Source organism: Periplaneta americana, chromosome 15, assembly GCF_040183065.1.
Source record: "Periplaneta americana isolate PAMFEO1 chromosome 15, P.americana_PAMFEO1_priV1, whole genome shotgun sequence".
Lineage (NCBI taxonomy): Eukaryota > Metazoa > Arthropoda > Insecta > Blattodea > Blattidae > Periplaneta > Periplaneta americana.
Window position 1 is genome coordinate 89,712,891 of NC_091131.1, and position 17,718 is coordinate 89,730,608.

Consider the following 17,718-nt stretch of genomic DNA (forward strand, 5'->3'; position numbering starts at 1 on the left):
TATCCTTCAGCGCTTGCCCTGGTCGTGGATTGTCCTGTAGAGATGTTCAGTCGGAACGAAACCTCGCACACTACTCATTACATTTGATTTCCCTACACATGTCTTTTCACATATTGCAACCTTTATTATTTTGATGGAATTCAGCAGGTGTAAGGCCTTGTGCACTTAAAAACCGAATTACGCACGCTTGAACGCTCACATCTTGCACCATTCGTTTTTTGTTTCTTAATTTATTCGGAGCAATAATGCCAGCTATGCCAACCACACCTACCAACACAAAGCATATGATGATTGTTGTCAATATCTCTAAAGCGCACTCTGGCTGACTGTTGCAGATAGTAAACCTTGACCTATTTTCATTTTGAATTTACCAAGTATTTTCTGTTCTATAAGAACCATATCTAACTTTAAAAATTCTTCCTTCAGAAGCGCTGTAATTTAGTTAAAATAATGTATGGCTGTGTGAGAACTGGATTATGACTTTTATATTGTACTGTACGCTTTAAAATGTATTATTTTATAGACAAAATTTTCATATGAAATTCGGAAAAAAATATTAAATGAACGTTCTGTGCTGCAATGAATAATAATCAAAAATATGAATCGAAACAAAACTGTACCTAACAGAATGCTATGCAAGTGACCGTAGCTCATGAACGAAAACAAGTAACAATAGTTTCATACATATTTGAATACAATATTTTCCGTGCGTTATCCCAGCGTCCCAACTCACTATTCATTTTATATTTTTTATACTGGACACGAAATTAAAAAGTTATTGTGTCACATTAAATTTGAAATGTTAACACACTATTATTTCTGAGAGGTGTACTCAACTGCGAACATTTTGAACAGCCTTTCAATTCTATTTTTACAAAAATATAGGCTATGCACTCAGTAATTATATTGCATTGTATGACATATTTCTGATACGTCCTTATTGTTTTGTGCTATTATATATGCAAACTTGTTCCATTAATACACTAATTTAGGGTCGTGGCCTCTTTTATGACGGGTCTGTTTTATTTCAAAACAATGGACTGTTAACAACTCCTGCACCCAACACTAACTTCTGTGCAGCTGCGGTCGTACACAACTACAAAGGCTTTCTGTATTATTCTAGTATTCTAGTTGTAGTATAGTCTGTTACAAAATGTGATTACAATTTTTAATTGCACATATTATGTTGTAAGAACTTTGAAAATATTTCTCACTGATATTGTGTAACACAGAATTTTATGGAGTTCCTTCTTTATTTCTTTTTGTTTCTTTCTTTAGGTTTCCTTTACTTCTTTTTCTTAATTTAATGTACATATTGTTTTCTTGCGTCGTTTCTCTCTTGCGTTTCTCCTCTCTTACATCTGTCTTCTCACTTCTCCTCTCTTAGGTTTGTCCTTCCTTTAATTTTTCCGCTCTCAGATATATCCTCACTTTCACTTCTCCTCTTTTAGGTTTATCCTCTCTTTTACTTATACTCTCTTAGATCTGTCCTCTCATTCATTTCTCCACTCTTAGATCTGCTATCTCTTTCACTTCCCCTTTCTCTCTTTTTTTTTTTAGTGTGTTATTTTACGACGCTGTATCAACATCTCAGGTTATTTAGCGTCTGAATGAAATGAAGGTGATAATGTCGATGAAATGAGTCCGGAGTCCAGCACCGATAATTACCCAGCAGGATTTGTTCATATTAGGTTGAGGAAAACCGCCGGAAAAAACCGCAACCACGTAACCGCGATTCGTACCCGGGCCACCTGGTTTCGCGATCAGACGCGCTAACCGTTACTTCATAGGTATGGACCTCCTTTCTTATATCTATGTTCTCTTTCATATCTCCATTCTCAGATCGATACTCTCTTTAACTTATTCTCTCTTAGATCGCTCTTTTTTCCATTTCTCCTCTCTTAGGTCTATCCGCACTTTCATTTCTTTTTATATTTACTCCATTTTTTTCTCCTCTCCTAGAAATATCATCTCTTTCATTTTTCCTATCTTAGGTCTATTTTATTTATTTATTTTAGTATGTTATTTTACGACGCTTTATCAACATCTCAGGTTATTTGGCGTCTGAATTAGATGAAGGTGATAATGCCGCTGAAATGAGTCCGCGGTCCAGCACCGAAAGTTACCCAGCATTTGCTCATATTGGGTTGAGAAAAAACCCCTGAAAAAACATCCACCAGGTAACTTGTCTCGACAGGGAATCGAACCCGGGCCACCTGGTTTCGCGGCCAGACGCGCTAACCGTTACTCCACAGGTGTGGACTCTTAGGTTTATCTTTCATGCATTTCTCTTCTCTTAAATATGTCTTCTCTTTCGTTTCTCTTCTCCCAGATCTATTTTCACTTTCATTTCTCCTTTGTGTAGATCTATCCTTCCTTTAATTTCTTCTCTCTTATATCTATTCCTTTTTTACTTTCTCATCTCTTAGATCTATCTTCTTCACTCTTAAATCTGTTCTCTTTTATTCCTGCCTCCACTTTCATTTATCCTCTTTCCGTATTATTCTCTGGTGCATTTCGTTTCACTTGCATTTCTCGTTTACCAGATCGATTCGCTGTTTCATTTCCCCCTCTCTTACACTTACCCTCTCTTTCATTTCTTTTTAGATCTATATTGTTGTGTATTTCTCTGGTCTTAAATATTTCCTCACTTGCTTTTCTCTTTCCTAACTTATGTATCGTTTCTCGTGCATTTCTCATCTTTTGAAACTGCCGTCTATTGTAGCTACCTTTCTTTTCTCACATCTCTCCTCTCTCGGATGTTTTATCTCCTGAATGTCTCTTATGTTGAGTTTATCTTTTCTTTAATTTCCCCTCTCTTCCATCTTTTACATTTCTACGTCTACTTTTCTTCTTCGTTCCGTTCTTTATTTCTTTCCTTCTCTTTTTACATTCATTAGATTGCTTCTATGTTAGTCTACTTTCACTTTTCCATATATTAATTATTCTCTTCCTTTCTCATCGTCCTCTTTCTTCTTTTTCTCTTCCCCGTTTGCTTATCTCTCCTATTCTTTACTATTCATGTATATTCTCCTTTTATCCCTATCTCTCTTGTATTAATTATTTATCCTACTTTTCTCTCACCTTTTCCCATTTTTATTTGTCTCTTATTTGTTTCCTTACTCCCTTCTGTTTTTTATCCTCTTCGTTACCTTTCTCTTGCCTACATCTCTTTCTATCCCCTTCCTCTTTCTCAATTTTTCAGTTTTCTATATTTATCCTTTTGATATGATATATTCCACAAGCTTACATCGGTCGTGATGGTCCTTCACATTTCTGTATACAGTGCCATCACTCCCTTGGATAAATATTCTGCTTATGATTTTTTAAACATCCGGCTATTACATGTAAATGACCTGATCACTTTTCTATCACTTCTCTCACCTCTGTTTCCTTCACTTTCCCATTTATCTGTCTTATTCTTACTAATCTCATTTAACTAAACAATCACTTCTCTCAATTCCTTATTAATTGTTTTCAACATTGCTTACATTAATTTGAACTCTTCCATAGTTGTCAACTTATTTATTCACTTGAATCACTAACGTTCACTGACCACTTATTCCCACTAATCTAATCTGTATATTTTCAGACGAAGTAGTTTCTACACTTTCATTACATTTCCATTCCCACTTTATTATATTTGTATCACTATTTACTTATTATCACTCCCCGGTTATTACTTGTATCTTATCCTTTTTCACTATTATTTCCTTGCCCTACGGTCTTTTCTGTCACCATCACCATTTTCACTTTATCACTTTCCTATGTTTTGTTACTCATGCACCAACCTCTTAAGTTATAACTTTTCTGTCCCTTCTGTACCTTTCGTCTCGTTTCTCTTATCTATACTCTAACCACGACGTAAATACCAGATCACTTATCTGTGGCACGCTAAGTATACCTCTTCATAGAACATCTTGTTATTCATCATCTTTTACAATATCCACCTCGCGTCAATGGAATTCCTTGTCACAAAGTATTAGGGGCTGCAAAACAGCTTAAAAGATAACCTTATTAGCATTTCACTCCAATCATACTGATTTAAAATATCACTGACTACATTGTTACTGACATCATCCTGATTGTGCTGTATTTTAATTGTCTCATAATAATCTCTTTCTATTATCTAATATTATTTTAAATATATTAACATTCTATGTATTGTAGTTTAATTCTGCTACACAGTTTATTTCAGTGTTTAATTAATAGTTCATAGTATTTTGTTGTTTAATTTGTAAATAACTCTTGTATACATGTAACTCTCATCTAAATCAAATTGTTGAATTCTTTGTAAGTTCATGCATATGTATATACACTTTTTGCTGGTTGAGTGGAAGAGAAGGCCTTACGGCCTTAACTCTGCCAGCTAAAATAAATAATAATAATAATAATAATAATAATAATAATAATAATAATAATAATAATTATTATTATTATTATTATTATTATTATTATTATTATTACTTTTTCTCACTAATATACCTCTATTCGGTGTCGCTAATGTTAGGCCTACTTCATCTCTTCCAATTCTTGCAGAATCTTGACTTCTTATCTTAGTTTATTCTTCATCTCTCGATCTCTTTTGTATATTTATCGGTTTCTCTTTTTCCTTATTTTGATCCGTTTATTTTTTTGTCTTATCTCTCTTTATAGCTATCTTGTATTTCAATGGAATGTTTCTTGGTGATGTTATACATGAAATTTCTTCTAATCAGCTGGTAATTATGGGTTGGAATCTCGGTTATAAACTTATAAGTGTTACTAGAATCTCTCTATCCTGAACATAAAGACAAATTTTTGCCTTCAAAGTTAATTTTTACCAGAATTTAAGTGTTATACATGACATATATTTCTGTTTGTTTCAGGCGGAATTGATCATGGAGTGCATGGGGCCCCTTCATTTGACCGCAGTCCTGTGTTACGTGCTGCAAATGGAATAAATAATTCACAAGAACATATATGACTAGTGAAGTGATCTATAGTGTGCTCGAAGATAGATAACAGTTACCTGGCACAGTCATTAGTGCGTTGTATAATGCCTAGTGGTTCTCTAATTCAACTACGTAGAAAGAAAAGAGGTTCAAATTAGAAAGAAAATTTGCTGTACATAGGTTTTTGTTTCGAGACGTGTTACAAGAAACAGAAAACGCATTGCAACAGTTTGGTTTTTAATCAAATTAACAGAAACAAAATTAATTTTTATATTTTAAAAGATGAAGTCAAGAAAACGGAAAGTACCTTGGTATCACATTGTTAGTGACTGTGAGTTACTGATATTCTTAATGAGATACTTATCGGTAATGTGTGATAATCATCGGTGAAGAAGGTATTTTTTGTCTCTAAAAAAGTATCTTCTGAAGTGATTTGGTGTCAGTTACGCTAGTATGTGGCGAGCATCGGTACATGTGTACCTGTTGGTTAGCTGCTGTTTCGAAATGATGGTAGCACAGCAACAACAACAGCTGAAGAAAGAATTAGTCAAATGCGGTGGCGAAATCAGAAATGATAAAGGTACAATTCATACTCCTGGATTTCCCGGGCCTTTCCCAGTGCCAATAAGATGCCAGTGGGTGATAGATGCGGCGGACAGGGTGCCTCCAAACAATTACTCTATCGTGATATATTTGACCCAGTTATATGTGACCACAGGGCTAACGTTTACGGAATTTGCGTATTATGAGAAAGGTGCCACGTCTATAGGAAGGCAGCTTGTGCACACTGTGACGGAGCAGAATGTTACTCTCGTTCATTGGCTGTGGACTAGAAGTCCGTATCTTGTAATAGACTTCACGTTGGATCGTCTGGAAGGAAACCATCTTAGAGTTATGGATAATCTGTTGGATGTGTACGGATTCAATATTACGTACGAGATAAGTGGCAGAGAGAATCCAGTTCGACCCGACTCGTGCAATGTTATACTTTGCTCCTTCCTCGGAAACTGCTACGCCAACAAGGATTACACGTAAGTATTTTATCAACTTTTAAAGCTTTGCTATTTATATAGTTCATTAGTTGGGTATATACACTAATCATACAAATCGCAGCGCAACAGTTAGAGACCTGCAGAATAGGGCTTATAGCCAGTGTCAACGTTTTTGGCGCGTGTCCTTGAGTTAAAAGCCAGTCAGTGAGCACTTGTTGCTTGTGCAGCTGAGAACGGTACCACCCAACACGTCACGTCAGCAATCTGCCAATCACAGTTGTTAGTCTGCGTCGAAGGCAAGACACACGTTGCGTTTCTGGGGTGTGTCCTTGAGTACACTGTCCAGTCAGTGGCATCTGTTGCCGTTTCGGCTGAGAGTGGTACCACCTCCTAAACAAATGTGACGTCAGCAATCTGCCAATCACAATTGTCAGCTATCTCGTTCACAGACTGTGGCAAAGATAAGATACTCGCGCTCAACTTTCCCATTACTTAATTCATGTGCCAGAAACGGTGGCTTTGGTTATAAAAACCGGTCAGAGAACATCCGTCAAGGTCGGGCATCCGCCCGATTGTTTGCATTTCAACCGATTACCTCTTATGATTTGCAGGCTAGACAGAACACCAGGCGCACTTCATCATATATGAAAGTGACATTTTCTGAGTACACAATCAGGATAACAATTGAAGGAAATTTACTTTGTCTTATTTAAAAAAAAATGTGTTTGCTAGATACAGATCTAAAATTGGGCACTTTCATACATGTATCTTCATAACTAATACATAGGTAAATGAAGAAATGGATACCAGTAACAACAAAGGAAATAAGATTAGTGTAATGCATAATATGAAATCTAAGCCACCGGCTTGGCTCAGTCGGTTAAGGCGCTTGCCTGCCGGTCTGAAGTTGTGTTCGGGCGCGGGTTCGACCCCCGCTTGGACTGATTACCTGCTTGGGTTTTTTCCGAGGTTTTCCCCAACCGTAATGTGAATACAAGGTAATCTCTGGCGAATCCTCGGCCTCATCTCGCCAAATATCATCTCGCTGTCACCAATCTCATGGACGCTAAATAACCTAGTAGTTGATACAGCGTCATTAAATAACCAGCTAAAATAAAATAAAAATATGAAATCTATTGTGTGTAAAGAAATGTAAGAATAAAATAAATTACAATTACTTACTAAATAGAAGAGCAAATAAGTACATACCTTCTAATTTAACATTTACTCTTTAAACTCAAAATGCATACCTCTAAAATAATAGTTGTTAATTATATTGCCTTTTAATTACTCTAAACAGTTGCATTATTATTTCATTAATAAATCATATTTAAGAAGAATGAGTGTTATGAATGGATGGTTTGATGGATGATTGCTTGATTGAATGTAATGAGAGAGCAAGGATTATCAATTAAATGGTAAGCCTACACGATGATAACCGCGTCCTTGCATTGCAAGAGCGCTTGGAACTCCTGCATGGCTCCATGTGGTCTACCTTTTCCGTCCACCGCAGAGAGAGAGAGAGAAACAATTCGAATATTCATTAAACTGAATTTTGAGACACTGCGAGACGGAAGAGCTTTGTATATTGACTAGAACGCCAGGTGTTCAATAGCAATACATAGTTTATATTTTTCGTAGCCGGTTGTGTATAGAAACAGTAATAATACGATGTTCTTGGCATTGCAATGTCAACGAACTGTAGTGTATTTGAACATTTATATAATTCAAGATTGGGAACAAACGGAACATAAAGGATTCGTACAGCAAAAGAAAATTATAGTATTTACCCTACTTCATGCGAATTAGCAATTGTTAAGTTCGATTAATTATAAAAATGAAGATGCAAGACAAGCAACTCACTGCGATCAAGCGTTGAGCCGTATCGAATTAGGATAATAATTTCTCTATCTAGGATTCTATCTCCCCTCATCAGAATTCTTAATTTGCACCCTGCATATATAACGTAGTAATTATTCTTTTACACTTAGTAACGACAGTAACTGCAGCAGTTTTAACTGGTGTTACAGATCGCTGAGGAGTCGCCCTCTACAACTGTTAATAACTGACAGACAAATTCGTGCTCACAGCTTGAAATCTACCCGTATGTCATCGCGATGCTCGCTACAGGTATGCGTGAAAATCACATTAACTTAATGGTTCTCAGTGGAGCAACAGTACGCGTGCGACCAATGGAAGGCTAGAATCCAGTTCTGTTCTCTTTTTTAAGGCTTTTGTAGGATTCTATACCATCTAACTGAAATTACCAGTTTCATTGTAGAAGAGATATAGTTGCTCTATTCGGTCAGTCTCCAGTCTAGACCAATTTATCGTCCGTTTGCCAACATCCTGTAGAGTGACGGGTTAAAATTGCCTTCGGATAACAGTCATCCGTCTTTGGAGCTAGATCATCAGTCTTCGGGTTTTTTTCCCTCCATTATTATGTTTTCATTCCCGATCAGAAGGTAATGTTTTTCAGCCCTGTATTTAGTTTATCAGATACGAAATAAATATACAAAGTCTGATGGTTAATTTTGTTTGAAGCAGTCTTTAAGAGACTGAAAGAGAAACAACTTGAAATTGACACTCGGTTTGTGTTAATTCATCGTCACCGTCGTTCTCATCATCATCATCATCATCATCATCATCATCATCATCATCATCATCATCATCATCACCATCGTTGTGTTCGTCATCGTCATCACATTTTTGTTGTTCCTCATCTTGTTCATGGGAGACCCATCATTCTTTCAGTTCATAAACAATAAAACCATTTACCTATCAATATTTTTCTTGGTTATCTTATACGTCTTTCCTATGACACCAGTTCCGGCAACCGTGGCTACTGGCGTAGCGATCTGGACTCGTAATTCGACGTTTCTATTGGACATGGGTTCAAATCCCGCTTGTGTTGATTATACGGTTTGCTTTTTCCGATATTTTCCCCAGCTCTAAGGTGAAAGCCAGGTAATTTTATTGTGAATCATCATACTCGCAAAATGACATCTCACTATCATCAGTTTTACTGGCGCTAAACCACGAAGTTCAAGAACGGGTTAATAATTCTATGCTTGTGCAATTATTATCAAAGTATGAAATTGTAACTCATAAAAATAATAAGCTTTCAAGACTTCAGATCAATACTCTCCTTGCTTACTTAACTTATGGCTTTTAAGGGATCCGGAGGTTCATTGCCGCCCTCACATAAGCCCGCCATCGGTCCCTATCCTGAACAAGATTAATCCAGTCCCTGCCATCATATCCCACCTCCCTCAAATACATTTTATTATCCTCCCATCTACGTCTCGGCCTCCCCAAAGGTCTTATTCCCTTCGGCTTCCCAACTAACACTCTATTTGCATTTCTGGATTTGCCCATACGTGCTACATGCCCTGCCCATCTCAAACGTCTGGATTTAATGTTCCTAATTATGTCAGGTGAAGAATACAATGCATGCAGTTCTGCGTTGTGTAACTTTCTCCATTCACCCGTAACTTCATCTCTTTTAGCCCCAAATATTTTCCTGAGAACCTTATTCTCAAACACCCTTAATCTCTGTTCCTCTCTCAAAGTGAGAATCCCAGTTTCACAACCATACAGAACAACCGGTAACTCTCCTAGAAGAAAAAACTGTGCTTTATCAGGTATACAAAGACACGTAGAATACGTTACGAATGAAACTACAATTGTGTTGGTTCGAATGTTTCAATTTCGTTTTGGTTTGCTAACGGATAGTATGGCTCTATGATAAGAGAAGCAATTAATGAAAGAAATGTAATATATATTAGCCGTACCCGTGCGCTCCGCTGCACCTGTTAGAAATAAATATAAAGTAATTACATAATTAAAATAGGACATTTTATCTACGGAACAACTTTTACAACAGCGTAAGATAATCTGCTTCGCTCATTACCCAATTTTTTTGCATTGCATTTATTGCATATATGTTTTATGTATTTTAACACGATTCAATTGAGCTTAGTTAAAATTTGAATTGTAAAATAATGGATTGCTAAGCTAACGTACTATTACTGCATACTAAATCAATACACTCTCGTTGTTCGTTAATTCTCTGAGATAAAAATGAATGTATACATAAAAATTATTTAGGAAATGCATGAAACGAATGTACAGAATAGCCTATCAAGTTTTCTGTGCATAAGAAGCTATTTTAATCTTACCTGTCCTGAATTCACTTAGACATTACTGTAATAACATTATAGCATTATGTCCATCTAGAGAAACTACACTTTCCAATGGTGAAATAATAATTAATTATACAAATCGGTTAATTTAGCTTCCGATATTACTTCATACAAAAACAGAAACATTCTCTGTAGGCTATGTTTAATAGCTTTCGATTGTTGATGTCCAAGGCCCCTGTTTCGATTGTTGTTGTCCAAGGCCCCTTATAGACGAAGTCATTTGTTCTTAATTCATTGCACCGTCTTAGATGGCGTTATTTTAATTTTAAAACTCATTTATCTCATTAAATATCAGTCCTATCAAAATTTTGTAAAGACTAAAACTTATCTGAAATCATTTTTAAAGAAACTTTTGTTATGTAACATTTTTCACAAAAATCAATAATAAGCGAGATATTTCGATTTATTTAATTCAGGCCTCCTTATAACCCCCCTTTTAAATAAAGTATTTTGAATGCCATATAGCCTAAAATCTAAGTTACAACGAACTTAATTTATATTCCAATTTTCATATAAATCGGTTCAGCCATTATCGCGTGAAAAGGTAACAAACATACAGACAGACATACAAACAAAAATTTCAAAAATGCGATTTTCGGTTTCAGGGTGGTTAATTATATATGTTAGGACCAATTATTTTTGGAAAATCGAAAATTACCAGAAAAATTTCGGCTACAGATTTATTATTAGTATAGATATATAGGTATATATTTTGTCTTTATATGAAGCGACATTCCGAAATTCAGCTCACATCAAATTCTTTACTGTGGTTCACTCAAAGTGTATAGTAGGTGTCTACACCAAGATATTACTGACAGGCCGCGTGGCACGACTAATTTTATTTGCAACTTCGGCGTCTTCGTACCCATAGCGAAACGAGTTGGCGTCATTGGATGTTGTCACACAAATTATAGTCCCGTCGCTCTAATTTCCGGCAGCCAATCGCGTTGCAGGTCGGCTACATTTAAACGTGTGCGTCTTGTGATTCGCTGATTCATTTCTTAAGGCTCGATAAATACTTAATATAATCGCCCGCCATTTTAGATCTTTAGTTGGCGTTCGCAGAAAGCACACGAAGACGTTATTTGCCGCTCAATTATTTGCTGAATTACATTGCGTTTGATTTATTATCATAGGAGTTACGACATGATAATGTTTAACGGTGTTGCAAATAGATTCCTCGTATGGTAGCTCGGCAACGTAAGAACAAAAATGGCGAATGATACTACCTACCTAGACTTTATAGAGCCTTCACTTTCTAAGACGTAAGCAAAGAGGCGGAGTCACGCCGGAAATAACAGCGTCGGGACTATACATTGGTTCATGGCCTAACTACTAAGAATACTAGCATTTCGCTGTACCTATTATTGTGGAAAGTGTGTGACCTTTGAAACATTTATTTTTAAACAGGTTTTCCACCACATAGGCTACTTTTTTTTTTTTAAATAATTCCAGATTTTAAAAATTTTCGAATTTCTGTAGCTTTTATTTGGAAATTGCTGTAACCATTTTCACCAGCCAATCACATCTCAATGACGCAGTCTGTACTGTCACCATTCACGCTTCACGTAAATATACAGCTATATAGGTTTAATGTTGCTCTATGACACTGATATAAATTGTTTTCCCCAAACCATATTTATTTATGGGTGCGCCCCTGACGCCAAGTGTGAACATGTGATAGAAAGTAATGAGAAGAAATAATCAGGGAGGTCGTCAGCTCTTTCATTATAAGGTTTATACCTGCAAGAAAATCGTAACTCTTCTCGAAATAGGCTTACCGCTCATTTCCATAATATTCAGGAGCTAGCGTAAAGGAAAAAATACCGGTACACGTTCATTGAGTACTACAAGAACTACTACATTTTTGTACTTGAGAAGAAAATTAGTATTCTTTAGCAAGAAAAACTCTTGTTGTTATTGTTGTTGTTTAGTCAACTGTCCGAAGACAAATTGGAATCTCATGAGCGACACCAATAGGGCATCACTCATGAGAAAACTAAACCAAGAGATAATCGTATTATACTAATGAGACTTGGGATGTATACAAACAATAATAATTGTTTTTCCTCTGACACATACCGTCAAGTGAGATGTACTGCCTGATAATAGATGTACTCATATATCAGCCGGAACCTCAATAATAGGTAAACATGTCATTAAGCCATAATGTTCTCAGTTTAAGTTATATTCAATTTCCTATTCTTGAATGTGCATAAATAGCCTATCGATTTCACTGTTGTTACATTTTCACAGTTTCCTCACCTTCTTTCAGATTAGTCCCTGAAATTTAATTGTATTGCTAAGTAAAGAAGTTATTAAGAAACAAGTTAAATAATATCACTCCTTGGGTATTTGCGAAAATATGTATTCCTTCTCTAAATGTCTCTTGGTGTTTCTTGATGGTGGTAGTTCTTGACGTTCATGATGCTGCGTTCCACATCAATTGGAGGAGGTATTCAAATAGAACTAATTGGTTTGCTCCACTTTATCACCCTTCCATGAAACCGCAACCTCCACTGTTGTAGCTAATTGGCCTCGGCTTTTACACACCCTAGAACACCAGAAACTGTTTACACGTGGTAGAAGTGTTCGACGATCGAATCTAAGGAACGTTCTGTCATGCTTTCCATTATATAAAGAAAGAGGTAAGTTAGACATACTACAGGCCTACATTTATGGCTGGTTATGTGTCACGTGTATTTTACCCGGTATAAGCATGAAGGCGGAACTCGATTCATAACAATAATTCAGCTCGAGTGAACGTTTGTTTTCGTTTGGAATTCTTCTGCGAAGGTTGTATTCATCCCTGAGAAATTAAAGAATAAAAGTTAAGGAATAAACAAAGGAGTGAAAGAGGAGAGAGTAGGGTTGAAAAAATAAAAGAAAAAGACGAGAGAGAAAGCAAGGAAAGGCGAGACAGAAGGTAAGAAAATAAGAGAAAAGGGAAGGAAAGACGATTGAGAAGGGAAGGAAAAAGGAGAGAGAAGGGAAGGAAATACGAGAGAGAAGGGAAGGAAAGACGATAGAGAAGGGAAGGAAAGACGTTAGAGAAGGGAAGGATATACGAGAGAGAAGGGAAGGAAAGACGAGAGAGAAGGGAGGGAAAGACGAGAGAGAAGGGAAGGAAAGACGAGAGAGAAGGGAAGGAAAGACGTTAGAGAAGGGAAGGAAAGACGATAGAGAAGGGAAGGAAAGACGAGAGAGAAGGGAAGGAAAGACGTTAGAGAAGGGAAGGAAAGACGTTAGAGAAGGGAAGGAAAGACGATAGAGAAGGGAAGGAAAGACGAGAGAGAAGGGAAGGAAAGACGAGAAGGGAAGGGAAGACGATAGAGAAGGGAAGGAAAGACGATAGAGAAGGGAAGGAAAGGAAAGACGATAGAGAAGGGAAGGAAAGACGATAGAGAAGGGAAGGAAAGACGTTAGAGAATGGAAGGAAAGACGAGAGAGAAGGGAAGGAAAGACGTTAGAGAAGGGAAGGAAAGACGAGAGAGAAGGGAAGGAAAGACGTTAGAGAAGGGAAGGAAAGACGAGAGAGAAGGGAAGGAAAGACGAGAGAGAAGGGAAGGAAAGACGTTAGAGAAGGGAAGTAAAGACGAGAGAGAAGGGAAGGAAAGACGTTAGAGAAGGGAAGGAAAGACGAGAGAGAAGGGAAGGAAAGACGAGAGAGAAGGGAAGGAAAGACGAGAGAGAAGGGAAGGAAAGACGTTAGAGAAGGGAAGGAAAGACGATAGAGAAGGGAAGGAAAGACGTTAGAGAAGGGAAGGAAATACGAGAGAGAAGGGAAGGAAAGGAAAGACGAGAGAGAAGGGAAGGAAAGACGGTTGAGAAGGGAAGAAAAGACGAGAAACAAGGGAAGGAAAGACGAGAGAGATGGGAAGGAAAGACGAGAGAGAAGGGAAGGAAATAAGAGAGAGATGGGAAGGTAATAAAAGAGAGATGGGAAGGAAAGACGAGAGAGAATGGAAGGAAAGACGATTGAGAAGGAAAGGAAAGACGATTGGGAAGGAAAGGAAAGACGAGAGAGAAGGGAAGGGAAGACGAGACAGAAGGGAAGGAAATAAGAGAGAGATGGGAAGGAAGGACGAGAGAGAATGGAAGGAAAGGCGAGAGGAAAGGGAAGGAAAGACGATTGAGAACTACAGACAAGAGAGACGAGGAAAGTATGTAGAAGAGAAAAAAAGGATAGTACGTACACGATACAAGAGATAGAAGAAAAGTCCAGATAAGAGAGAGAAGGTAAGTACAGACAAAAGAGAGGATATGAAAATAAACTTAAGAGAGCTTTGGTGGAAGGATAGAGAAGAGAAATAGAGGAATGAAAGGAAAGTCAAGGGAGGAAGAAAGACGGATCGAGGAGGAAGAGAGATTGGAAGAAAATAAGATCATAAAGGTAAAATAGGAAAAAAGAGAAGTGAAAAATGAAGAAGTAGAAAGTGGAGAAGAAACATGTGCAAAGATGAGAGAATAGGAATAATACGAACACAAGATATAAGAAAAGAATCTTTGGAGGAAATTGTTACACCTGTGCTTTCGAAATTTGTTATCTTTAACATTAAATTGCTTCTGTAGCCTTTCTTCTTTCTTCTCATTCTGTTTCTTTATTTCATTTTTGTCCATTCATTTATTTCATTCCTCTTTTTCTGCCTTTTTCTTTCCTCTTTATTTTTTCCTCACCTTTTTTTCTTCCGTTGTTTTTCTCATTCATTGCATTTTTTTATCTTCTCCTTTCTATTTTGTTGTTTCACCGCACTTATCGTTCCACTCATTTATTCTTCTTCCTAATTTTCTTTCCAGTCCTTTCCTTCCTTCTACAGTACTTCTTGACAAGCTTTGCCGTTGGTTCCGATCTCATGAATGTGATTTTAGAAGAGGGGGATATTCTTTGGTTATCTTCCCAATGGCATTTCCTCTTTTCCGTTTATATTTTAGTTTCCTAAAGATGTGTTGGTATCTCGCTCATTCTTATTTCGTTGGAATTGAAGAAGGAAATGCTTGACTCGAAATCGCTTACGTCAATGTTCGCGGCAGGGAGAGAAAAGTCTGCTGTGAAGTTGAAGTGTCACACATAAGATGAATGTCTGGCGACTCTTCTAGTACCCTCGGGAAATGTCACATACAGTCACGTTTGTAATGCTGTCAAAAACTCGAGTCAGCTGTTTTCTCTGCCAGCTGATGTGCTTGCGAACGGAAATCCAGGTCAAAATGAGAAAAATAATAAAAAAAATGGCCGCGTTCTTGTGTACAGTGTTTTCAGCATAGGAACATGTTTCGTGAAGAATGATGACAACGAAGAAGATAACAATACCACAATAATGATGTAACAATAATAACGTTCATGGTAATGGTGATGATTAACGATTAATATTATGTAGTAGGTATAATTCAGCTTATTCAAATTAGATGTTTTTCTCTCCTTAGTAAATTTTTTCTCGTCAGTATATTTTCTCTCTTCAGTATCTTTTTCCTCCTCATCTTTTCTCTCTTCATTATCTTTTTTCTCGTCAGTATCTTTTTTTTCTCATCAGTGTCTGTTTTCTCGTCAGTATCTTCTTTTCTCGTCGGTTTCTCTTTTCTCTCGTCAGTATTTTTGTTTCTCGTCGATTTCTTTTTTTCTCTGTCAGTATCTTTTTTTCGCATCAATGTATTTTTTTTTTCATTAATGCCTTTTTTGACGTCAGTATCTTCTTTTATCGCCAGTATCTGTTTTCTCGTCAGTTTCTCTTTTCTCTCGTCAGTATTTTTGCTTCTTGTCGATTTCTTTTTTCTCATCAGTGTCTTTTTTCTCATTAGTGTCTTTTTTCTCGTCAGTATCTTTTTTCTCTTCGTTTTCTCTTTTCTCTCGTCAGTATTTTTGTTTCTCGTCGATTTCTTTTTTTCTCAGTCAGTATCTTTTATCTCGTCAGTATCTTTTTAATCATCAGTATCTTTTTAATCATCAGTATCTTTTTAATCATCAGTATCTTTTTAATCGTCAGTATCTTCTTTATCTCACTCTCTTGTTTTCGTCAGTATCTTTTTTTTCTCGTCAGTATCTTTTTTCTCGTTAATGTCTTTTCTCGCCAATATCTTGTTTCTTCGTTAGTATCGTTCCTTGTCCATTTCTTTTGTGCATGTCCTTTTCGTTTACTCTTTTTTCCACTATTTATTTCCTTCTTACATTTCTATACCCTCAATATCCTTTTCCTCTTTCTTTCGTCTCTCTCTCGTTCCCCTTCTGTTTCTACTCTTCCCTTTTCTCCCCCCGTTCCTTTCGTCTTTATTTTATTCTTCCTCGTCGTCATCCGTTGTCTGATGTCGAGCCTACATTAAAACTTCGGAGCATCGCACTTTTCCTTCTGAAGTTCCAAATCAAATATCTGCTCTTCATTCATGATAACTGCGTTTGGAGCTTAAATCGCCTTGATTGCATTGCGTTATTTTGAAACAAGTCTGGAATAGTGTCGTTAGTATTCACGTGCGTCTGAATGAAGCGGTTGAGGCAGTTTAAAGTTTCTTGCCTATTTCCATTTACTCCATTTTAATAATAAAAGTTCTGAAGCAAAGTAGCATAGATGCTACGGTTAATATGCATCACGACACTCAACTTTGTGGTCATGCAGATTTGAAGATAGACCCTGCATGTAACTGAAAAGCTCAACTTTGGACATTTACCGTTTACTCTGGGAAACGGACTAGGCACCCCATGGAACAAAATAAGGTCAGGTGTGCTGTCCCTACAGGGCGTGAAGCTGTGCATGTGTAATCGGAAACTAGATGGCTAAATTGTTTAACTGTTCCATGCAGTCACGTAGCCTGGTGATAGCCCCAAGCTTTTTAGTGTTGTGATATGAAACAATGTCAGAAGAAGCTTTTAGTGCTTTCGGACGGATGAACAGAAGGCTTGATACTAGTTTAATTAAATCACCATTTGAGCACTTTCCCTGGTTTACTTTACTGTCCCTGGCCTATATGCAATTTGCATTTTTCTTTAGAGTTTAACTTACTTTACTCTGAACGCCTTCTCGGTAGCTCAGTTGTCAGAGCGCTGGCTTATGACCCGAGTTCACATCTCGACGATGATGGAGTGTATTCGTAGCGGACAAAACCACGATTTTGATTTTTTTTTTTTTTTCGGGATTTCACAATTTTTCTCTCATCATTACACCAACTCCACAATTCTCCTTTCAATATTACTCCATCTTGGAAATTAGGATACGACTTATGTTTTCGTGACGCCGAATCGATCGTGGATTCTAGAAAACTCATAGATCTGCATAGTAGGTACCGAAGCTTCCACCCCCCCTCCACCGTTCTTGCTTGAGTGAGGGGACAAAAGACTCATATAATGTATGAGATATGCCAGAGGACCGTAAAAAATATGGTATACTGTTTTGATGGCTGGATAGGAAAACGTATTATGGCGTATGGTGGAACCGTGTTACCGAGCAGCACATTTCGCAAACGAAATACTGTTTCGGCAAAGGTACAGATGCTCTATACCCTCTCCCCCTGGTAAGGATCTCTGCACCCTGTATCTCATCTCTACTCTGACAGACACACCGTATTAACAACCTGAAATCGTATAAGAAAAAGGAGATTAGCTGT

The 17,718-nt window shown here is 37.1% G+C and overlaps 1 protein-coding gene across 1 annotated transcript in view; it reads left to right on the forward strand.

The window, feature by feature from the left end:
- LOC138715198 (uncharacterized) overlaps positions 1-17,718 on the forward strand; it is a 1,247,406-nt gene that overhangs the window by 726,087 nt on the left and 503,601 nt on the right. The window contains exon 5 of the mRNA XM_069847833.1: positions 4,869-5,965. Within this exon, the coding sequence (XP_069703934.1) occupies positions 5,388-5,965 (578 nt within the window). The 5' untranslated portion in view covers positions 4,869-5,387. The remainder of the gene's footprint in view (positions 1-4,868; positions 5,966-17,718) is intronic.